Here is a 25,051-nt window from a genome sequence, read left to right on the forward strand (position 1 = left end):
GAGATTTTTTTTGAAAAATCCACAAATAGTATTTCAAAACTCTTTAAAATAAAATTAATATTTTTGTTACAATAAAGAGGTAAGGAGCGTAGTTGACACAAGGCTTACTCATCATAAACTACCACGGAGGTGCAGGAATCCATCAACATGCAGGAGAATGCATAGCTCCGTAGCTTGTCCCTACTTATGCACGCACAGATCTGTTGCTGTGCGTCGAAACTTTGCCATCGCCATGTGCATCGTCTCGCCGAGCTCTGTAAAAGCAGGGGCTGCCCCGCATCCACAAAAGCTCCTGCGCAATCCGCCTTGTCGTCCATGCCGGACCGCCACATCTTCGACTAGAGATAATGGTAGGGGAAGGGGAAGCTGGATTTTATAGAGTGAGTGAAGAAAAATGAAAATAGACAGCTAGATAAAGGAATTGGAGGACGTGGAGCGTTAATACTTATGGATGTGGCCCACAAACGTGAAGCACGCGTCTCAGTAGCGAAACTTAGCAAAAAAAAGGGCAACAAGATGCATGTCGGAGGAAATCTCCAGCCGGGTGGCGGAATGCACCCGCCTAATCCTAGTTAAGGAAGCGTTTGGGGGAGACCTAGAAGTGCCTGATCGGTGAGCGGATGAACGCAGGAAGGACACAAGGATTTTAGAGTGGTTCGGACCGCCGGAGCGTAATACCCTACGTCCACTTGGGTGTTGTATTGATTGTGGAAGTCTGGATTGAGCCTAAGCTTGGGATGTGTGTTTGGACCTTGTGTTCTAACGGGTGCACGCTCCCTTTTATAGTCCTAGGGAGGTGCTTACACTGAGCGGGGCCCCGCCAGGTGGGCCCGGCCAACAGGAGCCTGTTCTATGAGAGATATGGAGATCTTCATCTCCAGCTCCTCACTGTAGTCCTCTCGATCGAGAAGTTGATGTGCGTATCTACAGCCAGGATATGGCCGTGTGCAGCCTTGTCTGCATAGTGACTGCTATCAGTGTTACCCAACAGTGTAGCCGTGCTGCCACTGTTAGGTCAGAACCTTCTGTCAGGCGAAGGAGCAGCGCTGACCCGCCGCGCTGTTGCCTCCGTACGCACTGTTGCAGTGCACGCCTCGGCACACCTGTTGCAGACCATCATCCCCACGCGCGTGGTGCCGTGATGGGACTACACGCCGTCTGCCTGTGCGCGGAGCACAGTGACGCGCCGCCTTCAGATCAGGCGGGCTTACCATGGTGTCAGCCTACCTGCCCCGTGTGTCAGTGGCAGGCCATACTTTTGACTTGGACGCGCCCAGCCCACCTACCCACATTTAATGCGGTAGTTGGGCTGGAGTCCCGTGAAGGGCCTTCTGCCACGGGCACGTGGCAGGGCCAGCCCCGCTCCTGCCGCGAAGGCGGCACGTGGCGGCACCGGACCCCTTCCCGGGGGGGAGGGGGGTCCGGACCCCCGAGGCCGGTCGGAGCGGTCAGGCCCGTGGAGGTCTGGGCCCCCGCACGTGGCGGCTCCGGACCTCCCTGGGGAGTCCGGGTCCGTGGGGGCCACCCGAGAGCACCCCTGCCCTCATGGGCACGTGGAAGCCCCGGACCTATAAGAGCACGGGGGAGGTCCGGAGACCATGATCCCGGCTGTCAGGCTCGGGCCGTATGCCACATCACCCAGAGGGCGAGTAGGAGGTTACGGATAACCTATCACCCGTCCTGATGGCCACCCTGTCAGAAGACTCACTGACAGGTTATCGCACTCTCCTCTGAGGCGACAGCGAGACGCTAAGGGTTTGGACACCCTAGCAGGAGATATCCCTGTCCGTATGCACTGACAGAGGCCCCCGGGCCCACCTCAGGTGAGGAACGAACCCGCAGGTGGGGCCATATCCCAGCGTTGCGCCGGGTGGACAGCTTGTTCCCGCCGGGAAAGGGCATAGACGTCTTTTCCCCCTTAGCGGGATCCCCGAGGGGCCCGTCCTCCGCCCGCGCCGTGTGCGTCAGGCGGTTCAGATTCTTGTCTTATTCGAGCCCGGCCCGCGGTTCGGGCGGTTCGGATTACGCCTTTCCCCCTGCCTCCAGCGGCCACTTCTTTGACTGGCGGGCCCGGGCCCTCCAGCCATTGGGTGTGAGAGGAGGGGGCCTGGTGCAGGCAGCCGTTCGGCTTCTCCTCGGTCGCCGTAGAGCTCGAGAGGGCGAACAACTTTTAGATAAAAGGTAGGCTCCGGAGAGACCGGCTACCTTTTTCCTCTTGCCTTCAGCAGACGCCGCAGCGCCCCTTCATCTCTGCTCCCCCTTAGCGATCGGCTTTCTTGCGCTCGGCATTTCCTCTCTTTCATGTTCCCTTGCAATCCATGTCCTGCAATCGCAGCATCCATCACCATGTCTTCTCTACGCCTTCCCCGCCGCTTCCAGCATGAGAATCATTTGGACTCGGTGCGCCGCCTTTTGGGGTGGACCACGCCGGAGCTCGTCGGAAGGATCCGGGCAGGCTCGATTCCGCTCAACGACCTGGACGCGGGGGAGTTCGTCCTCTTCAACTCCTACGCCATGTGCGGGGTGGTGCCGCCGATCTCCTCCTTCTTCCTCCTGCTCCTGGAGGAGTTCGGCCTCCAGCTTCAACACCTCACCCCCACTCCGTCCTCCTCGTGGCCGTCTTCGCCCACTTCATGCAGATGTTGGTGGTCCGACCCTGCACCGCCATCTTCAGGCATTTCTATGCCCTGGTCGGGTCGGGAAGGAGTAGGCGCGAGGTCGGCGCCTACTACTTCCAGCTCCGGCAAGCGACGGCCAGCTCCTACATCAGCGCCTTCTCCAGCGCCAAGCGGGAGGACTGGCACGACGGCTGGGTCATCGCCAAGGCCGACGCCAACGACCGTCTGGAGATGCCGACGGAGAGGCCCCTCAGCGACCGGAGCACCTGGAAGGCCAGGCCATCGCTGCCGGCGGAACTGGCCCCAGTGCTGAACCGGATCAACGAGCTGGCTAGGGGCAGCGTGACGTCGATGATGGTGTTGGGCGATTTCTTGAGGCATCGCATCGCCCCCCTGCAGCAACGGACCAGAATGGCCTGTATGTACACAGGGCCTAATGACTGCTGCAGGATCGCACGGGGCCCGGCACTGATTTCTCCAGGGCAGAGCTGGAGGCGTCACTCTGGGCGATGACTGGCGAGGCGTTCAGCCTGGAATCCCTGGTCCTCCCGAGCAGGATCAAAGCCCTGTGCGAGGACCAGGCGCTGTGATCGACGGTCCTGGCGTCAATGCCGACCCTCGACGAGGGTGGCCTGGCGGTCCGGCAGCTGGGAGGCGACCCCAATCGTGGGATCCACATCCCCGGCGCCTCTCCCGACCGCCAGCAGCGCGCCAGCCAAGGTCCCGGGGGGCCAAGTCCCGGAGGGACGACGAGACGCAGAGGGCGGCACCCGCGCGGAGCAGCCAAACGGAGGGGTCCAGGTCCCGGAGGCTCCAGCGCAGCGACGGCTCCTTTGTCGGGGAGCCGGCCCCCAAACGCCAGAAGACGGCGGAGGCGGAGGGGCCGAGCAGAGCTCCACCACCTCCGCCGCAGCACCAGCAGCCAGAGAGGAGACCGGAGGAGGCGCGGCGGCCTTCTCCGGAGCAGCAGATACCTCCACCGCCACCGACGTCGCAGCGCCCAGCGACACCACCACCTCCGCCGGAGCCGAGGCCGCAAACCCCACCCCCGTCGCCAACAGCCGGGGACCTCCACCAAAGGTCCGGAGGGTCCTCGGCGGGAAAAAAGGTCCCGCCAATCACCTAGGGTGGTTGGGAGTGGTACAGTTTCGTGTAAGTGATCTCTTTGGAATTTTTCATTTCTCCATTTGTCTTCTGGGGCCCTAACCATGTTGGTGATATGACAGGCCCATTCTTCGGACGCATCGAGCACAACCGCCGGCATCGCTCCAGCTGGGGGGTCCGGCCCCCAGCCAGTACCTTCATCTTCCCCTGCTGGGAGGTCGGCGACAACTCCAGCAGGGGCTCCGCCCGCGCCAGCACCTGTAGCTGCCAGACCCAGAGGTCCGGAGCCGGATGCCGCCACACCCCCAAGGCCCGAAGCCGTCCCCCAGGAGGAGACCGCCGGACCTGCTGCGATGATCGAGGCGCCTGCAGCAGCAGCAGCGCTGGACGCCATGGCGGAGCCCCCTCCAGCTGAGCCAGCGGCGGCGGCAGAGGCAGCAGCGCCGGAGGCTGCGGAGGTGCCGGAGGCGGCGGCACCGGAGGTCGCAGAGGTCGCCAGCACCACCACTCCACCCGCGCAGGAGGAGGAGCCGGAGGTGGTGCTGGGGAGGCGCCTTCTCAAGAGCCCAGCGGAGATCCCCCTCTCCCGTTGCTGGACTCCACCACCGAGCGCCTTCGACACACGGAGGCCGCCATCCTCGACCTCCTGGAGACAGAGGGACGGGCGATCGCCCGAGGGATGGCGGAGTACATCCTTACCTGCTTTCGGAGCCACGACCTCTCCTGCCCGCTGACTCCAATTTTGGTTGATCCGGTCTGGGCGACGGCGGCCGCTGCACAGGAGAGCGTGCAGGAAGCAACGGACATGGTGGCGACCCGTGTTCGGCGCCGTCCCGGACCTACAAAGGGAGAAAGCTCCTCCGGACCACTAGCTCAATAGAACTAGCATATTTTCTGCTATTTTTTGTAATATAACTTTGTGGTATAATGTATATTGCGTACATTATCAGTAATGTATTTGAATGTTTCATGCGTCTACTTATTGCGAAAAAACTTAGTTGTTTCTCTGATTGTCGATCCTGTGTTTTCGAGCATATGGAGGTCCCTTGGCCCCCTGGGAGGTAGTCGCGATGGGTCGGGGCTAGCTGCCATAGAACCGAGGTCCTGCATACGACTTAGGATTGACGCTTAGCAGACGTCCCCACGAGGTCCCGGACTTACCAGCGAGGACCTTCTGAGTTGCGTAGCGAGTCAGAGCACCAGGGCCTAGGTTCGGGGATTAAAGGGGTCCCGACCCCCGGGTCCATGGTTCGAGGTACAACAGTACTCGCCCTAGGGGGGTAGAGCGCGTAGGCTTAGGGTACGGAACCAGACTAAGCGGCTACACAACCCTAGACGCCAGCAAAGAACGAGCACGTCTCCCTGAAGCCAGTTCCCAGATGTCCGGTTCCTTTTCTCCTGCGAAACAGAGGTCCTAGGGCAGAGACGCAGCGTAGCAACTCAAGAAAGGCCTCGGGCACGTCACAGACGTGAAAGACCACGTGGGGGGTTAGTGTAGTGAGAAGCAAAGAAAAAATAGAATCGCATAAACCTCAAGGACACACTGAGAACAAATCTTTCCTTAATGAATTGGTACAGAAGAATTGTGCGACGTACGCCAGGGCCGGGCCTACGAGGGCGGACCTCCACCGTCCTGGTCCGCACAGTGATGCCACCAATTATAAAGGAGAAATTTCCTCTCAACTAGGCCCCTAAGGATAGAACTTACGGAGGTGCTCAATGTTCCACAGATTGGGTAGTTGCATGCCTTCCTCCGTAGCCAAACGAACAGATCCGGGTCGGCACACCTTTGTCGCCTTGAAGGGCCCTTCCCAGCTGGGGGAGAGTTTGTGCAGCCCCTCACGGTTCAGGATTTGCCTTAGAACCAAGTCCCCGACCCAGAGCTCCCTACTATGCACGAACCGTTGATGATAGCGCCGGAGTGCTTGGTTGTACCGTGCATTTCGGACTGCTGCTCGCCATCTTCGCTCGTCGACGAGATCCACGTCTTGGCGATGCTGCTGTTCCTACAAGTCCTCATTAAAAGCTTGGACTCGTAGAGAGCTCATGGTGATCTCCGGGGGAAGGCACGCTTCAGCCCCGTAGACCAAGAAGAAAGAGATTTCCCCAGTCGCCCGGCTGGGTGTGGTCCGGTTCCCCATAGCACGCTCGAAAGCTGATCAACCCATTTTGCGCCATATTTTTTAAGATCGCAGTAGGTCCGGATCTTAAGCCCTCTAAGGATCTCAGCATTAGCCCGCTCGACTTGGCCATTGCTCCTGGGATGCGCCACTGAGGCGAAACAAAGCTGGATGCTGATGTCCTCGTAGTACTCTTGGAAGTATTGGCTCGTGAACTGAGTCCCATTGTCGGTGATGAACCGGTTCGGGACCCCGAACTGGCACACAATTGACTTGAGGAAGGCAGTTGCTGATGCCTTGGTGATGTTGACAACTGGGGTTGCCTCCGGCCACTTGGTGATTTGTCAATGGCGACGTAGAGGTACCGGTACCCGCCGACGGCCCTAGAGAAAGGTCCCAAGATATCCAACCCCCATACAGCAAAGGCCCAAGAGGGAGAAATCATCTGCAGTGCCTGAGCTGGAGTGTGTATCTGTTTTGCATGAAACTGGCATGCCTTGCAGGATCTTACCAACTCAGCTGCATCCTGGAGCGCTGTCGGCCAGTAAAAGACATGCCGGAAGGCCTTACCGACCAGCGTACGGGATGAAGAATGACTTCCGCACTCGCCTCCATGGACCTCCGCGAGCAAGTCGCGGCTCTCTTTCTGGGTGATGCACCGCATGAGGATGCTGTTGGCTCCACGGTGGTAGAGATCCCCTTCTACCATCGTGTACCGCTTAGCCATCCAGACTATGCGCTGAGCAGATCCGGGACAAATGTGCCAGGGCTGCAGAAGGCCGTGCGTGGCACTCTGCAACCTAGGCAGGACCCGCTCAGACGAGCGGGCCCAGTGTCCCTGCCCCTGGCAGCGGCAAGAAAAAGAACAGGAAGAACTGTGGCTTTGACAAGTCACGGATAGGGGGCCCGACCGTTGCTGCTGCGACGACCGGGGGTCAGAACTCCCGAGGAAAGAGCCCACGACAACAGCGCACCGACCCCGGATCGTGCCCTGTTCATCCTGGGGCTCGCCACAGCGCCACCGAGTGCCGTGAGATCCAGAATCTCGCGGAGCGCCTTAGCAAGAGGCGCCACAAGCCTCTAGGGAAGGCTCTTCCCCTCCGCGAAGGTCCGGCAAGGAGAAAGCCTCCGATGCCGATGCAGCCGCGACGGAGAGGGAGTTGGGGTATCAAACCCCCAATAAAGACCTCAAGGGTCTCTTCCACCAGTCCGACTCCGAGTCCAGTGGTGACGAGCGCCGCAAGAAGCTGTACGTCATGTACGGCGGCAGTTCGGAGCTCGTCTCCCGGCGGGACGTCAAGACACTTCGCCGAGAGGTCCTCTCGGTGAAGCCGGAGATGCTGAAGGCGGCGCCCCACCAGCGGTGGAAGAACACCACCATCTCCTTTGGGCCATCTGACTGCCCGGAGAACATGGCGGGTGCTGGAGTACTGCCGCTCGTCACGGCACCCACCATCGCCAATGTCCGTCTCCACCATGTGTTGATTGACGGAGGCGCAGGCCTCAGCGTCATCAGCTATGCAGCGTTTAAACACCTGCAGATCCTGGAGTCCAAGCTGGCTCCGTCACGCCCATTCCCGGAGTGGGCCCGAATCCCGTTTACCCTGTACGGACCATCTCCCTGTCTATCACCTTCGGGACGGAGGACAACTTCCGCACTGAGAACGTGCAGTTCGAAATGGCGGAAGTTAACCTCCCCTTCAACGCCATCATCAGCAGACCGGTCCTGTATCGGTTCATGGCCGTTGCCCATTACGGCTACCTGGTCCTGAAGATGCTTTCTCCGGCAGGCGTCCTCACCGTCCAGAGCGACCGGGCAGCTGCCGTCGTGGCGGTTGAAAAACTCCACGCGCTGGCAACAGGACTTGCCCCGCAGCTGGCGCCCAGGGGTCCAACCCATCAACCTCGCGTGCCAAGGCTCTGGCCAAGGCACCCAAGGTCCGTCCGTCTGATACGGACGATGTACCCATGAAGACCATCCAGGTCGAAGCGGAGGCCTCCCAGACCACCCGCATCGGTGGGAATCTGGGAGAGAAATAGGAAAGCGCGCTCATCGCCTTCTTTCGGGCAAATGTCGACGTGTTCGTCTGAGAACCGTCACAGATGCCCGGGATCCCTAGGGAGGTGATTGAGCACCATCTGAAGATCTGGCCCGATGCCAGACCGGTCCGACAAAAGCCGCGCAAGCAGTCCATTGAGCGGCAAAACTTCATCCGTGAAGAGGTCCGCAAGTTGCTGCAGGCTGACTTCATCGAGGAGGTCTACCACCCAATGTGGTTGGGCAATCCAGTCATGGTCCCGAAGGCAAACGGGAAGCTTCGGATGTGCATCGACTACACCAATCTCAATAAGGCATGTCCAAAAACCCCTATCCACTTCCGCGAATAAATCAGATTGTAGACTCCACCTCCGGGTGTGATTTGCTATCATTCATAGATGCCTATTCTGGTTTTCATCAAATCAAAATGACTAGGGATGATAGGAAGCATACTGCTTTTGTAACAGTGGATGGTCTTTATTATTATATAGTGATGCCTTATGGATTGTGTCGGTACATACGGATAGGGGTACCTCCTGATAGGGTGTCCAGGCCATTGGCTTCTCATAATCCATGCTCCCCCTTGGCTCTGGGCCATGTGGCGCACGGCCTCCGGGCCTGACAGCTGGGACCACGGTCTCCGGACCCTCCCCGAGCTCCATGAGGTCCGAGGCCTCTGCACACCCAGGTGGGCGGGAGAGCTCTCGAGTAGCCCCGCGGACCCGGTCTCCCCTGGGAGGTCCGGGGCCGCCACGTGTGATGGCCAGGCCATCACAGGCCAGCCCGCTCCGACCGGTCTCGGGGGCCCGGAGCCCCCTTCCCCCGTGAAGGGGTCCGGTGCCGCCATGTGCAGCCCAGCGGGAGGAGCGAGGCTGGCCCCGCCGCGTGCCTACGGCCGGAGGCCCCTTGCGGGTCGCCTCTCCACCTACCAGCATTTAATGCGGTAGCTGGGTCGGGCGCGCCAGAGTCAAAAGGTGTGGCCTGCCACTGACACGCGGGGCAGGTAGGCTGACACCACGGTAAGCCTGTCTGATCTGAAGGCGGCGCGTCGTATCACCGCGCACAGTGGGCGGACTATGTGCAGTCCCGTCACGGCGCTGCGCGGGTGATGATGGCCTCTAATAGGCGAGCCAAGGCGTGCGCTGTAACAGTGCGCGCGCCACAGGACAGCCCCGTCTCGCCCTCTGACCGAAGGTCCCATCCCAACAGTGACAACACGGCTTCACTGTTGGGTAACGCTGACGCCGGACACTGTACAAGACAAGGCTGTACACGGCCATATCCTGGCTGTGGATACGCACATCAACTTCTCGATCGAGAGGAGCTCGAGGAGAAGACCTCCTTATCTCTCGTAGAACGGCTCCTGTTGGCCGGGCCCACCTGTGGGGGTCCCGCACAGTGTAAGCACTCCCCTTGAACTATAAAAGGGAGAGTGCACTCGTTAGAAAAGGGGAGGAAAAGAGGGGGGGCTCAGCAATCAGAAACACACGAGCTTATGCTGCTTTCCATTCAGGCTCACGCAGCCAATACAACACCAAAGTGGACGTAGGGTATTACGCTCCGGCGGCCCGAACCACTCTAAATCTTCGTGTCCTTCCTGCGTTCATCTGTCCACCGATCGAGCGCTCCTAAATTTCCTCCAAACCCATCCTTGACTAGGATTAGGCGGGTGCTTTCCGCCACCCGGCTGGAGAATTCCTCCGACAGATTGCTTAATGCTCTACCCACCTTTGCTCGTGCAATGAACATAACTTTAGGTGATTTGGTTAGAGATATAGTTGAGGTGTATGTTGATGATATCGTTATCAAGACTAGAGAATCAAATTCCCTCCTAGAAAATTTAGCTCAAGTCTTTGACAAGCTACGTGCGACCTCCACCAAGCTTAACCCCGAGAAATGCGTCTTTGTCGTGTCGTCGGGAAAGCTCCTTGGTTTCCTGGTCTCCCACCGGGGGATCGAGGCCAACCCCGAGAAATGCGTCTTTGTCGTGTCGTCGGGAAAACTCCTTGGTTTCCTGGTCTCCCACCGGGCCGATCGAGGCAATGAGACCCCCTGCGCGCCTGAAGGATGTGCAGAGGTTGACGGGGTGCTTTGCAGCCCTCAGCCGCTTCATTTCGAGGCTGGCGGAGAGGGCACTTCCCTTCTTCAAGCTGATGAGAGGGTCCGGTCCATTCACATGGACTGAAGAGGCAGAACGAGCCTTCCAGGAGATAAAAGCAGTACCTCACCTCCTTGCCGGTCCTGGTCGCACCAGACCCAGGTGAGACACTATTTCTTTACCTTGCAGCAACGGCCGAAGTGATCAACATAGTGCTGGTCACAGAGAGGTCCGAGCATCTCCCGCAGGGGCCCCTGTGGATCCCTCTATAGGAGAAGGAGGTCCAGCCTCCGCCAGTCTAACAGCCGGCCCTGCTTCGGAGGGTCCGGCCTGGTCCCGACCCAGGGAAACGCCTAGCGACCTGGGGTCCGGCGAGTCCCCAGCTTAAGGAGAAGAATCCAGTCTGGCTGGCAGAGTCAGGACCGTTCAGAAGCCGGTCTACTACGTCAGCGAGGTCCTTCATGAGGCAAAGGCCAGGTATCCTGAGACGCATAAGCTCCTTTATGCCATACTCGTTGCGTCCAGAAAACTCCGTCACTATTTCCAGGCCCATAAGATTGTGGTGGTGACCTTCTACCCTTTGAGGGCCATCCTCCACAATTCCAACGCCACAGGCAATATGGCCAAGTGGGCAGCTGAGTTTGCTGGATTTCAACTCGACTTCCAGCCACGCCATGCCATCAAGAGCCAGGTCCTTGCTGACTTCGTCGCGGAATGGACACCAGCACCAAGCGTCCCAGGGGGTCCGGACCATGGGTCGGACCCCCACGTCCAAAAGTCAGGGCTCCGGTGTTCACCGGACCCCACTGGACGCTATTCTTTGATGGGTCCGCACGCAACAAGAAGGCAGGGGCAGGCGTGGTCCTCATCAACCCACATGGTGAGCAAATGAAGTACATGGTTCACCTCGACTTTGAGGCCACCAACAACATGGTGGAGTATGAGGCCTTAATCTTTGGACTCACGGCAGCTCTGTGCCTGGGGTCCGGGAGCTCCTGGTCAAAGGAGACTCTCAGCTCGTTATCAGGCAGGTCCGGAGGGAGTGCTGCTGCAATAATCCCCAGCTCGCAGCCTACCTCATCCGTGTGAGGAAGCTGGAGAAGAACTTCGATGTGCTGGAACTGCAACATGTTCCACGCGGAGGGCAACTCAGCGGCTGATGCACTCTCCGCGAGGGCATCGACTCAGGCATCCGTGCCAGTGGGCGTCTTCCAAAGGCGTCTACTGAAGCCTTCCGCCCAGCCTGCCGACCTGGGCGAAGGGGGTCGGACTAGCACCACGATGCTAGCGGTCCCGGCGGCGCTCCATCCGTGGTGCCCGCTAAGGGTTGTGTGCTCCCTCGAGGGTCCCGAAGACCTCAGGGATCCGCACCCAGTTTCTCAGGAAGGTCCCGATGCATGGATCTCTAAGGTCCCGATTCATGGAAGCGACAGCGAGACGCTAAGGGTTTGGACATCCTAGCAGGAGGTACCCCTGTCCGTATGTACCGACAGTGCATGAACATTATGTTTAAGTTGTGTGCTTGTAAGGACCCTAGCACATACAACCAAATGAGATTTTCACATATTTACCCTCCGCGTACAGTTGAATGCCTTCGTCAATTAATCAGTTTTAAAACCAATAATCAACTGCATTATCCTATACTCCTCATTGATCAAGGATAAAAGAACCCGTAAGTTATGGAATTATTTGTGGCTAATTATTTCTTAATAGTAGCCTGCGTAGATATATTTGATAATGCAGTTTAAGTTAGCAGTGGAATTATTTGACAATGCCTAAACATATTTGATTTTCATCAATGCCCACTTGACTTGTGTCTCTTCTTGGTTACGAGAGCTCGTATTTGTGGCTAACTATTTTTTAATAGTAGGCGATGCACCTATTGATATAAAAACGTATTGCGGTGATTTCAACAATGTTAATGCTAGTCCAATCTCTTAAATGCTCGTAGAGGTAGGTTGTGTGTATGCACACTTCTACAAGTGAGTATGTATATGTTTACGTAAGCGCCTGCATCTATACAGGATAAAAGAAAATGAAAACCCCGACTACAGAAGATGGACAATCATAAACTTTGTTATAAAGTAGGCAACATATTAGGTGCAAACCAGGGTATCCGTGCAAACTCCATGCAAACCAACTAACAAAAGTCGCGAAAAATTCTCAAAAAAATTATGTATATACTTCATAGACTACTCTACCACTGTATAAAATTTCAAGTTCAAATTCATCATATGTTAAGAGATACTAAAAAGAGAAAATTCTGAGAGATAAATAAAAGAGAAAACTCTTAAAACTTTCTCTTTTTTGTATTTCTTAACATATGATGAATTTGAACTTGAAATTTTATACAGTGGTAAGGAAGGCTATGAAGTATATACATTATTTTTTCGAGAATCTTTTGCGACTTTTGTTAGTTGGTTTGCACGGACAGACTGGTTTGCACCTGATATGTTGCCTATAAAGTAAAGGAGTATCAAGTTACAGGTAGTCCAGAAGGTCATGTTGAATACCAACACAAATACAAATTATAGATACTTGAGATTGAGCGGCTAACAGTTACTCTACTAATATGTCATCTTCTTATTCAAGTTTTTAATCATAGGTAAGTGCTTTGATATGGATCTAACGAGACTAATTTTATATCATAAATGTTGTATTTTAATGAGTAATAGCTGGTCAAAAACTTATTATAACAAGATAAAATATACCTTACATTCTTATACAAAGGAAGTAGGCTGCTGTCAGCCTCTTCAGAAGAGAAGCGAGAAAGCAAATAGCCTGAACGGTCTTTTTGGCTCGGGACAAGTAATCTTGCCGGCAATAACCTCTTCTTCTTTATATGTTCATGCATGCCGGCAATATCTTTGGTCCTAGAAAACAACTAGGACCCCAGTCACCTTACTGCCACCGTGGGCAAATGCAGTTGTTTGCCAGGAGACCGCTGGTTCCGATGAGAGGCCCCGCTGCGTTTTTCTAGATTGAACGGCGGTCTTAGCTTAGCTCAACGTTAATTATGCAGGGTTGGTGCGCAAACATCCTTTGCCATGTTTGAAAGCCAGAGAAAAAGGGGTGGACGTGGACCGTAGACATATGATGGAAAATAGCGAGCGATAGCGATGGAACATTATTTCGGCTCGGTTGCACGGTTGGTGAGGAGAAAACAAAAGGAGAAAGATCGACATGATGGCCATTTTTAATCTCGTTGTTTCATAGTTCTCACTTGCCTGTCCAAGTAACCAGTCAGTACAGCATGGAAAAATAAGTTTGATGATCTATGTCATTTTGAGAGTTTATTAAGGATCTAGGTGAGAACAAAAAAAGTTTGCATTTTACTCCTATTTCTATTTTACGGCGTACACATCGGTCTCATGTCTATATATTGCATCAATTTATTTCATGCTCCGAGTTAAAGTAGTCTAATTGTGCTATTTTCTTACGAGAGATGTATTAGAAAGGTTTAATTAACCTCTCGAAAATTCGTCAGGTTGTATTAGAAAATATTTACTATGCCCCTAATCACAAAAGAAACTGCAGTCATCCTATTTAAGTTCTGCCTTCAATATATTTGCAGGTATTGATTGCACTATATACCCTTTCTCGAAAAGTACTTACGTGATAAGTTTAAATTATTTTTAATGGTGATATTTTCTTGTGAGAGATGTATTAGAAAGGTTTAATGAGCCTCTCGATAATTCCTTAGGTTACTTTAGAGAGCATTTACTATTTCCCTAATCACAGAAGAAACTGCAGTTGTCCTTGCAAGTATTATTTGCACTATATATCCTTCTCTTTTCTTTTCGAGGAAACATTCTATTTTCTTCTCGAGAAATAACATCGTGATAAGTTTAGGCAGTCTTGGTACCTTTGATACATAATTTATTCAAGAGAATTTTGTAAAATTTGCTTCGGATTTGTCTGAGACACCACGATCAAGTCGTTGCCGCTTTGGTGCCTCGCCTCACCAAAAACAACAGAAGCACACGAGAAAAGGATCAAATGTAATACTTTCCTTAGCTCATCTCTCCATCCAGAATTCGTAGTGAGCGAGAATAACTAAGCCGTGCAGGAACTTGTATACACAGCGCATGGTCTTATCGAATTTGTGCGTGCACACATGCTAGAATTTGTACACAGTACCGAATGACAATAATACGTGACGCTGAAAAAAAAATCAACGTATGTTTGTTCAGGGCATGTTTGTTTCAGAGCCAAAATGGCCCAACGTTCTCGCAGGACTCGTCAAAGTTGTAGCAAGAAAAATCATAACCACGAGTCCACGACCTGAATTGTGACCACAACCTAGTGTGTCGGTGATGCGGAGGACCAAAGCAGAGAAAATGTATAGCATGGCTAAACTGTGGTAAGCACTAGGCAGAACAATGAACAACTAGTTAACCTTGTCAAAGATGGGCTGTGGCGAAGAAATTTTGGTCGCCGACAAGGCCCCTAGTCAAACATACAAATACTTCCTCGACAGTTTCCTTTTCCCTAAAACAGAGTATTGCTTCAGATCGGTTTTATTTTGTTTCAGTGTAAAACGAGGAATACATGATCAAGCAGCAAAGATATCAGCCAAAAGCACCCTTCGACGACATCAAAATTAAAACACGCTAGTATTAAACTTCTCAATGCAAGCCCACATTGTGCTGGTTTCTCCCTCATCCAGCAGATGCTCATCTCGAGCAACTTTATTTATTTTGACCTCAGTACGCACGAATGTGCAAACAGTCTTATATAGGAACATGACGGCTTAGTTGTAGGCATCAGGGTTGGCGACGAGGTAGGCCTCGGCAGCCTTGAAGATGGCAGTGACGGACTCCTTGGCCTTGACGATCTCGTCCTTGACGTCCACACCGGGCAGGAGCTTGTAGGTGGAGTCCACCTTCACCACGCTGCCGCCGCCGGCCGCCGGCTCCACCTTGATGTGTGACGTCGCGGTCTCGATGGCCACGCCGATGCCACCGCCCTCGACGAGGGTGGACTTGCACTCGCACTTGTCCGCGTCCAGGAACTCGAGCCTCTCCTTCATGAAGCCGAACGGCATACCTGCAGGAAGCATCGGCACACATGACACACCCGTGTCGTCCGATGTATTGTGAGAGCAGCCTGCAATCTTAGCGTCATCAGATGGTTTTGTAATAATCAAGTTGAAATGGCATGAGAAAATGCACACCGGAAGTGAAGCTGAACTGCCTGACGCTGCCGACGTTGCCATCGCCGTCGACGGGGTGAGCGCTGGCGACGACGTGGGAGGCGAGCTTGGGCGCCAGGGTGTGCCAGTCCATCACGGCGGGGCGGAAAAGGCGTGGCGCGGCGACCGGCGACGCGATCTCGAGTTTCCAGCTGTTGGTGTAGGCCATGGTTGCCGCGAGATCTTGGCGATGAGAAAGCAATGCTACTGCTCGAACTGTTGCAGGCTTGCAGCTAGCTGCTCGTGTTTGTTTGCTTGGGTGCTAACATGGCGGGAGCACTGGGGGTTTTATAGATGGTTCCCAGCCTCTCAGTTTGGGTTGGTGAGGACGGCGGGTGGTCATCTTGTGAGGCAGTTCAGGCAGCGGTCCTGCTTTTCCCTGAAATCCTAAATGGACGGCATTGTCGGTTCAGCCACAATTATGCAGGGTTGGCTTATATTTGAAAACAAACAACACACAAATACGCAAGTTTGTTTAATTTTTATATATGGTTGGACATCAGAAATCTGATCCCACTCGAGCAATTTAGTTGCAGGCGTCCGGATTGGCGACGAGGTGAAGGTACGCGCCCGGCGGCCTTGAAGATGGCGATGACCGATTCCTTGGCCTTGGCGATCTCGTCCTTCACCTCCACGCCCGGCAGCAGCTTGTAGGTGGAGTCCACCTTCACCACGCTGCCCCCGTCGGCCGCGGGCTCCACCTTGATGTTCGACGTCGCTGTCTCGATGGCCGCGCCGATGCCGCCGCCCTCGACGAGGGTGGACTTGCACTCGCACTTGTCCAGTTGTCCGCGTCCAGGAACGAACTCGAGCCTCTCCTTCATGAAGCCGAACGGCATGGCTGAAGGAGCAGTGGCACGTTACAGGTTGCTTGATCGGCGAGAAAATTAGTTGTGCAAGGTTGGCCTGAGCGTGCAGGAGCTTGATGGCAATTGGCAGGAGCGTACCTGAGGTGAAGTGTTGAACTGCCTGACGCTGCCGACGCGGGCATCGCCCTGGACGATCTGGGCGCTGGCGACCAACGTGGGAAGCGAGCTTTGGAGCCAAGGTGTGCCAGTCCATCACGGGTGCGCGGAACAGGAGCGCCGCCGCAACGGGCGACGTTATCTCGAGGGTCCAGCCGTCGGTGGACGATGCCATTGCCGCGACGAACGATCGAGTAGGTCCCTGCCTGCAATGGCTGTCCAAACTCCGATCAGGACATCGGCGCCCATGCTGCATGTCGGCCACGACGGCACGTGCGCGCTAGCCGCTTCATGGCGACCCAGCAGGGTCTGAACGGGGCGGCGCTTCGGCGAGCCACTGCGTGAGGCGAGCTCAGCTGACAGCTTTCGTGGTCCTTGGACATGGTCGGTACAGTGCAAGCGGGTGACTGTACCTCTTCCAAGAGGGAAGAGAGTGAGGAAATAAACTACCGGGCCAGCGGCGGCTCTCCGGCGAGCCATGGCAGCCGGGGCGGCGCCTCAGCGGGGCGGACGGTACTCGAAATCCCGACCGGGGGTGGACGGTATTTGAAATACCGTCCACCCCTGGTTCATCTTTGGCCGTTGGATCGCACACGTACAGCCCAGATAGGACGGGCAGGGGATTCGGTCGTCATCGTCAGGCTGGTGTGCCCGGGAGCTGGAACTTCGAAGCCGCCAGCGTCATGGCGGAGGCTGGAGGCCCAGGTCCGCCGCACCCGCACCTCAAGAGCGTGCTGGAGCACGCCCATTGGCTCGTTGGCCGAGGATGCCTGGAATTTCGTCGCCGCTTCCATCGAGAACAGCCCTCGCGGCTCGCGGGCTCTGGTCTGGGCAACCGTCCGTTGAGCCGCCGCCCGCCGGCTCGTAGCTCGTCGTCGTCGCCACCGCGGGCTTTCTACTTCTCCGAGTAACATCGCGACACAGGATCGAAGTGGACGGTGGGGCAGCCCGCGCGACTGCAGCAACGGCGCTGTAGTACTTTGCAGCTAGGTTCAGAGTTGAGGCTGGTCAGGGAGACTGAGCCGGGCGCTGCCATGCGTTTGAACAGAGATCAAAGCATCAAGCCACACGAATTGCAAAGCTTGCATATTCCTCGATTAAAATGGACGCGCAGCTCTACATTGCGACGTTCCTAGCGTATAATGGGATTTGGATTTTGCATCAGAGTAACCCAATTCTGTATGTATTACCCAAGGTAGGTAGTGATAAGTGATGTGAAGGTAGTTGATCTGAGAATCATCTCTATATTTTCTCTCTCCATTACCGATACTATTTTTTTTATTTTTGATAGTCAGTGCTGTAGCAGGTTACCCAATGAATACGGTGGAGTGAGGAATCATTTACATTTGAGCAGTAGGGATGCATATTTTGGCTATCACCAAAAATATTTTGGAATTGGCAATGAAATTGGTAATACGTTGGAGCACCTCCTATTGCTTAAAAAGATGATATTTTTAGTACGGGAAAGAGAGATGAGTAATCCTCTGGGTACGCTCCTATAATTAGAAGAAGCAGAGCACTTGATGCAGCTGCTCTGTAGCTACGGCTGCAGCATCTACTAGTACTAGCATCAACACGCTTGCAGGTGCTGCAGCACAGCCATAAGAACGGCAGCATAAAATCACATCAAAGTGTGTAAATTTTCCATCTGTTACATGACAAAATCGTAAACATGTGCTCTATAAATTTTTGGTTGCCAAATACCATTCACGCAGGTTGAAACGAATCTTCTGATAGTTTCTGAATGTTTTCTGGAAGCATATTGAGGGGGTATTTTTGTTGCTTGAGAGGAGACAGCTAAGGCTGACTCCAACGGAGCAGCCATCCGGCCAGCCAAAGCAAAAATGGCTCCCACGCGGGTACTGTAGCGCTTGGATGGGTGTTCCAACGGGCAAGCCATTTGAGCCAGCCAAAATAGCGGCAGGAGAGAGAAACAGCAAAACTGGATGGTACTGTAGCGCTAGCGATCGGTGTTGGGTCCACGGTGGCTTCCTTCTCCCGGTCCCGCTCCCCCTCCATCTCCGTCGCCGCCGCCCGCCCCCCGTCTTGCCGCCGGCCTCGCCCCTGTGGCAGAACCAACCTGAATTATACCGACTCAAGTGCGCGAGTCCTCACTGGAGGGCTACCTCGCACTTCAAACGGTATAAAACTATTGGTCTGTCGGGTAACGTCCCGATGAACCACCGAACGCAGGATCCAACAAGGTACCTCACAAGAAGGTGAGTCCAGAGATACAATGCCCAAAATAGTTTACACCACAGGCAGTTATATTACAAAAATACCCAAAATAACATTTGTTCATACAGAAGAGAGTTTATTACATCACAAGTTCGAGTTTCTGATTAAAGCAGCGGAATGTGAAAAGCGTAGTTATTATACACGGCGTCATTACAGATATTATGCTAGCCCTGGCATAATATCACTCGGTGGGGTCTGTGTTGGCCGGGGACGGATCCCATTCCACGGACCAACCATCAGGCAAAGGGTAAGGCCACGGTGTAATGAACGCGGGCTCCTCAGAAGGATTACCTGAAGTAAATAAATGAAAGCAAGGCTGAGTATACTAATACTCAGCAAGACTTACCCGAAATTGGGTATATCTTAGCCCATAACTAGACTCATGCTGGCTTTTAGCTTTGGGTAGGGTTTTCAGCTGAAAAGCAACAAAGAGTAGGTCCTTATTTTCAATTTTTAGCTTTCAGGTTCTAGTTGAATTAACCATTCTAGGTAAGCACCTATAGCTATCCAAACATGGTAGAATCTTTATTCAAACATCATCTTTAATAATCGCATGATTACTCTTGTTACTCTATGTGATAAAGGGGATAAGCAGTCTCATACATCGTGAGAGGCGGACGATTCTGAATCGAGATTCAACCCTTGCAAGGTAAACCTAACACACACGCTTGGAACACCACAGGGCTGTTCCGAAGCAACCGTTTGCCTTTCATTCCGACTCGTGGATCAGTGCCACCACAAGCGACTGCAGGTCATATGCACTACAAAAGTGCAGGACGTACGTCTGTAGCGCGACTACAAAACCCGTACTCCTGGTTGCCCAGCAACACATATGCCTACACGTCGAACAAAGTAACCAAAAGAAGCAAATACATGTGGTGGGGGGGTATGTCCACTCCTCGGGCCGATTGGTTACTAGGCTTACCGCTTACCATATTTCACGGCATGTGGTTAGTACTTTCAAACGCTTAGCCACCGCTACCACACACTGCGACCTTATCAATTCATCAACTCAGACGGGGTATCATCTCAACCATGATACCTCATAAAACTCCCGTCCGGCATCCTTATAGTGATAACGGAATGTAAATCATTACAATTCCTAAGTCGCGCGAGTGACAGGAAATCACTCGACTTCTACCGGTCCTATAAGCAGAGCAGCTAGTCGGACTCAGTTCTAATGTTCAATACATTGGTTCCTAGAATAATGCAACTAAGTTTCCAACCAATTCCTAAGAACCTAATGCATAAAGAGATATATATATAAGTAATATAAGTTGCAGTGTAATAAGGTAGGGGTTATGTCCGGGGCTTGCCTTCGCTAGCAGAGTTGGGGTTAGTCAAACTAGTTTCTTCCGAACCTTGGTTCGGGGCTTCAGAGAAATCCGTAACAAAAGTCCCGGGGTCTTCTAAACCAACTTCTTCTTGTTCTGGGATCAGTTGATAATCCCCGTCAGCGAGAGTGTTCGAGTCTACATGAGATGCAAATTACAAGTTATAGAATGCCTTTACCTTTAGTTTACTTCCCGATAAAGTTGCAATCCAATATAAATAACATTCTATTTTGATATATTTCCTAATTACTTTGTACTGGGCAGTCATTTATTGAGCACTAATAAATTTACTTAGATTCATTAAACAATAAATTTAGTTAGATTAAGTGTTCAATTAGTAGTATGGAGCAGCAAGTGGTGTGGTTCCCATTAACAATTATATTAAAAGCTCTACATATTATCCTCTCAAGTGATATGATTTTTAAGTTACCATCACCTTCAAAATCAAATATATAATATCCAATTTAATTAACATCTAATTCATGGTTGAAAATTTGATAATATGTTGCACTAATACAAAACAGAACATTAATATATTTTTCATGATTTTTAAATATATGAAAGTGTGTGTATTAATTATATTATGTAAACTACACCTTATTTCTAACAAAATCTATACAACATGAGAATATTACTGGAGTACAAGGTTAATTATTTTTCTTCAATTCTACATGTTAAAAGAAAATTATTGGCACTGGTTTTACTAATTTATCATTTTTCTATGAATTACTATGTAATTCTTAAGCCTACAAGCAATCAACTTTGACATTTAAATTAAATCATTAATCATTCAAAAACTGAAGTCGACCCTTAAAACAAAGTTACAGATCTTTGTCTAAAGATTCCAACAAAATTTAGTTTACCATTTTATGATTTTTCCTTAAAGAGATATGGTATTTCTAAGTTAACAGCAAAAATTACATAAGGAGGTCCTTGGCTACTATTCCATTGAGTCTAGGGCTTTGCAAGAAACCCCCTGGGTTTCTTTTCCTTCTAACCCGAGGTCCCTGGGCATGAACCCGAGCAGAGCAGAGCAGTGACGGCCGTGTTCCGGCGACGGTGGTCGCCGGCGGCGAGGTCCAAGGGTAGGAATCGGGTCAGGGGCTTACTGCGGTCGTGTTGGGCTACGTGTCGTGGACGGGATTGACCGGAACAGTAGGATTCGACTTGAACCCGAGATGACGGCGGAGAGGTCGACGGCGACGAGGGTGCTCCGGCGATGAACGTCGGCAAACAACCTGCGCACGAGAACCAGTGAGTCATGGGGAACGTGCACGTGTCAACAATTGGATGAATTGATGCAAGATGGAGGGAGTTCGACGGAGACCGAGGCGGCGGCGGCGAGGAAGATCGCCGGCGAGCGTCGGGAAGGTGCTGTGGTGCACCAGAGGGTCAAGGGATGGGTCGGACAGCTTCAGGGGGATGATGTGGTTCTGTTAGGGGTGACGTGGTGGCTCGGGAGTACCTGCAACGAGCTGCCCACGGTGAGGCCGAGGGCGGCGGCGGATGGCGATCGTCGACGACGAGGTTTCAACAGAAATTGGAGAACCACGAGTGGTCGGGGAGCACCAGTGGACTACGGGTAAGCTTGTGCGTGTGCTGGCTGGAGCGGAGGTGGTCCGGTGTGGGCTGTCCACGGGCGGGTGATGCACGGCCGGAGAGGAACGGGACGACGGTGAGGAAATGCCGTTCGGTTTCGGGAAAATTGGACACTGGAAGTAGCAGCTCAGCGTGTGGGTGTTGTTGTGGTGCTGCTGCGCGCGAAAGGGAGAGGGTTAATGCACCGGGGTGGCCTGTCCACGACGGCGAGGAGGTGGCGGCCGGAAACGGCTCGGGCACGTCGTGGCGCGCGTGGGAGAAGCCACCAGGGGAGAGGAAAGAAGCCGAGACTGGGAGGGGATGACGCGTGGAAGAGTTTTGCAGCTGGAGGTGGCGCTCGGGGCGCGGGATCGACGGCGAGCGGCGGGGGCAGAAGCGGCGCAGAGAGGGAAGCGGCGCGCGCCAGAGGAAGACGAAGCAGGGGGTGTCAGGAGGACTAATTCGTAAATTTCAAAGAGTTCAGGGACCCCACTGTAATCTAAAATTTTCTCACTGCTACAAGGGTCAAATGGAAAAGTGTTCAACATGAAAGTTGTAGAGAATTTCAAATCCTACAAGATTGCTTTAAGGTTCAAGTTCAAAATCTCAAAGAATATAGTTTTATTTTAAACTTTAGGGCATCATTCAATTTATAAATTTTGTCTTGTAATTCAAACCAATTGCTTTAATGCTTAGGGTCCTTTTGCAAGTTTCCCTGCAGTAATCATGACTAGTTCTCTTTGCACTTTAGTCCTTAGGTAAAACTAAGTTTTACTTTTATTTTTTTTTTACCATTTCACACGTAAGTCCTTATATGTTTGTATTAATTACATAAAGGTCCTTAATTTCATATTGAGTCCATTCCCTTTTGTGTTTATTTAACTTTTGATCCTTTATTAGCTATAGCCATCTGAATTTTGACACTTAAGAACATTTTCACACATTTGCTCATGAGAATTTATAAAACTTATAATTTACAAATATACCCTTATGCTTTGTACAACTTGTATACATTATCCTACTTACATATAATACACCTAACTTAGTATCTAGTTGTCAAACTACCTGGATATCACAGCCTTCCCCCCTTAAAAAGAATCTCGTCCCGAGATTCCGAAGCTGAACAGAATTGAATGATTAGATTTGGGGATTAGCTTGAAAGAAGTCTGGAAAATTCCGTTGAAGATAAGACTCAGTTTCCCAAGTCGCTTCTTCTTCGGTGTGATGATCCCACAAGATCTTGTACATCTTAACTGCCCTTCTTCTGGTGAATCTTTCCTTTGTATCCAGAATTCGAAGAGGTTGTTCGATGTACGACAAATCAGGTTCAATCTCAAGGGTACCTGTATCAACGATTTCTGTGGGTACTTTGACACACTTCTTAAGTTGAGAGATGTGAAAGACATCGTGAATAGCTGCCCATTGAGATGGAAGATGAAGTTTGTAAGCTACTGGGCCACAATCATCAAGAATTTCAAAGGGTCCGACATACCGAGGTGCTAATTTCCCCTTTATGCCAAAGCGTTGGACGCCTTTGGTAGGTGATACTCGGAGATAGACAAAATCTCCTATCTGGAATTGCAGAGGTTTCCTCCTCTTATCTGCATAACTCTTTTGTCTGGACTGAGCGGTTTTAAGATTAGATTGAATAATCTTAACCTTATCTTCGGCTTCAACAACTAGGTCTGGTCCGAAGACTTTGCGTTCACCGGTCTCTGACCAACTCAAAGGAGTTCGGCATCTGCGACCGTATAACGCTTCGAAAGGAGCCATTTGAAGACTAGCTTGGTAACTGTTGTTGTAGGCAAATTCAGCTAAACCAAGACACTTGTCCCAACTTGTACCATAATGAATAATACAAGTTCGGAGCATGTCTTCAAGAATTTGGTTAACTCGCTCAGTCTGCCCATCAGTTTGGGGGTGATATGCAGAGCTTCGAATCAATTTGGTTCCTAGAGCTGATTGCAATTGCTCCCAGAACCGTGCAATAAATTGGGGCCCACGATCAGATATGATAGTTTTAGGAACCCCATGCAATCGAACGATTTGTTCTAGATAGACTTCGGCATACTTCTTAGCAGAGTAAGTGGTATGTACCGGAAGAAAATGAGCTGTTTTTGTGAGTCTATCGATGATTACCCATATGGAGTCATGTTTCTGAGATGTGTTGGGAAGACCGACAATGAAATCCATACTGATGTCTTCCCATTTCCATGACGGAATGGGTAATGGCTGAAGTGTACCAGAAGTCTTGAGATGACTAGCTTTGACTCTCTGGCACGTATCGCACTCAGACACATATTTGGCAATTTCTCTCTTCATTCTGGTCCACCAAAAATGTTGCCGAAGATCGTGATACATCTTGGTGCTACCAGGATGAATAGAGAATTTGGACAAATGTGCTTCGTCGAGGATTTGCTTACGAAGTTGATGATCCTTGGGCACAATAAGTCGATCGTTGAACCATAGGACTCCTTGACGATCAGTGTGAAAACACCGATACTTAGCTTCTCCCTGGGATAGCTTGGATTTAATAATTTTGACACCCTCATCATGTAGCTGCGACATGACGATCTTTTCCCGCAAAGTAGACTCAATGGAGGTCAAGTTTAAACTACCTTGGGGGATAATCTCCAGATTGAGTCTTCGCATTTGATGGCAAAGAGTGTCATTAAAAGTGGATATGGTCAAACAATGACAATGTGACTTGCGGCTAAGTGCATCCGCAACCACATTAGCTTTGCCCGGATGATAATGTACCTCCAGGTCATAATCCTTGATTAACTCCAACCAACGCCTTTGCCTCATATTTAAATCAGCCTGAGTGAAAATATATTTGAGGCTCTTATGGTCAGTGTAAATGTTACACTTAGCGCCCATAAGATGATGTCTCCAGATCTTGAGAGCATGAATAACTGCTGCCAATTCAAGATCATGCGTTGGATAATTTTGCTCATGAGTCCGGAGTGCTCGGGATGCATAAGCAATAACCCGGTTGTTTTGCATAAGAACACAACCAAGGCCAATTCCGGAAGCGTCACAGTAGACATCAAAAGGCTGGGTACTATCTGGCTGAGCTAGCACTGGAGCAGTCGTCAGAAGTTTTCTTAAAGTGTGAAATGCTTCCTCACACTTCTCATTCCAATGGAATTTAACTTCTTTCTTGAGTAGCTCAGTCATGGGTTTAGCTATCTTGGAGAAGTCTGGAATGAATCGGCGATAATAGCCTGCCAATCCAAGGAAACTCCGTATTTGATGGACTGAGGTGGGAGGATTCCAGTCCATAACTTCTTGAACTTTGGTTGGATCAACCGATATGCCTTGACTGGAGATAGTATGTCCCAAAAATTTCACACTATCTAGCCAGAATTCACATTTGGAAAATTTGGCATAAAGACGATGATCCCGTAATCGTTGAAGAATAACACGTAAATGGTTAGCATGGTCTTCTTTGGTTCTGGAGTAGATCAGAATGTCATCAATGAAGACCACGACGAATTTATCAAGCTCCGGCATAAATACGGAATTCATAAGATACATGAAATATGCCGGTGCATTTGTAAGTCCAAAAGACATGACCAGATATTCATAAAGTCCATATCTGGTTGAGAAGGCCGTTTTTGGAATATCACAAGGCCTGATCTTGATTTGATGATAACCAGAGCGTAAATCAATCTTAGAAAAGACCTTTGCTCCAGCTAGTTGATCGAATAAGATATCAATGCGGGGAAGAGGATACTTATTCTTAATGGTAACCGCATTGA

General features: G+C 51.7%; 1 protein-coding gene and 1 pseudogene across 2 annotated transcripts; both read right to left on the reverse strand.

Moving 5' to 3' along the window:
* Nucleotides 1-14,496: 14,496 nt before the first annotated feature.
* On the reverse strand, nt 14,497-15,418 carry LOC112876961 (pathogenesis-related protein 1-like). Of its 2 annotated transcripts, none has more exons than XM_025941151.1 (2): nt 15,155-15,418; nt 14,497-15,027 (listed from the first exon to the last, which is right to left on the reverse strand). In XM_025941151.1, the coding sequence occupies exons 1-2, from the start codon at nt 15,339-15,341 to the stop codon at nt 14,732-14,734; spliced, it is 483 nt and encodes a 160-aa protein (XP_025796936.1). In that variant the 5' UTR covers nt 15,342-15,418; the 3' UTR covers nt 14,497-14,731. The 2 variants fall into 2 exon arrangements, with proteins under 2 accessions (XP_025796936.1, XP_025796934.1); XM_025941149.1 differs by having other exon boundaries at nt 14,497-15,087.
* Nucleotides 15,419-15,698: 280 nt separating this feature from the next.
* Nucleotides 15,699-16,312, reverse strand: LOC112877590 (annotated as a pseudogene).
* Nucleotides 16,313-25,051: the final 8,739 nt, after the last annotated feature.

Source organism: Panicum hallii, chromosome 9 (assembly GCF_002211085.1).
Source record: "Panicum hallii strain FIL2 chromosome 9, PHallii_v3.1, whole genome shotgun sequence".
NCBI lineage: Eukaryota > Viridiplantae > Streptophyta > Magnoliopsida > Poales > Poaceae > Panicum > Panicum hallii.

Excerpts from the sequence above, each read along its gene's own strand:
- LOC112876961 (XM_025941149.1), bottom strand. The coding sequence starts at position 15,341 with ATGGCCTACACCAACAGCTGGAAACTCGAGATCGCGTCGCCGGTCGCC. Across the intron at positions 15,088-15,154 it reads GCAGTTCAGCTTCACTTCCG|GCTGCTCTCACAATACATCG; the intron begins GTGTGCATTTTC and ends CTAAGATTGCAG.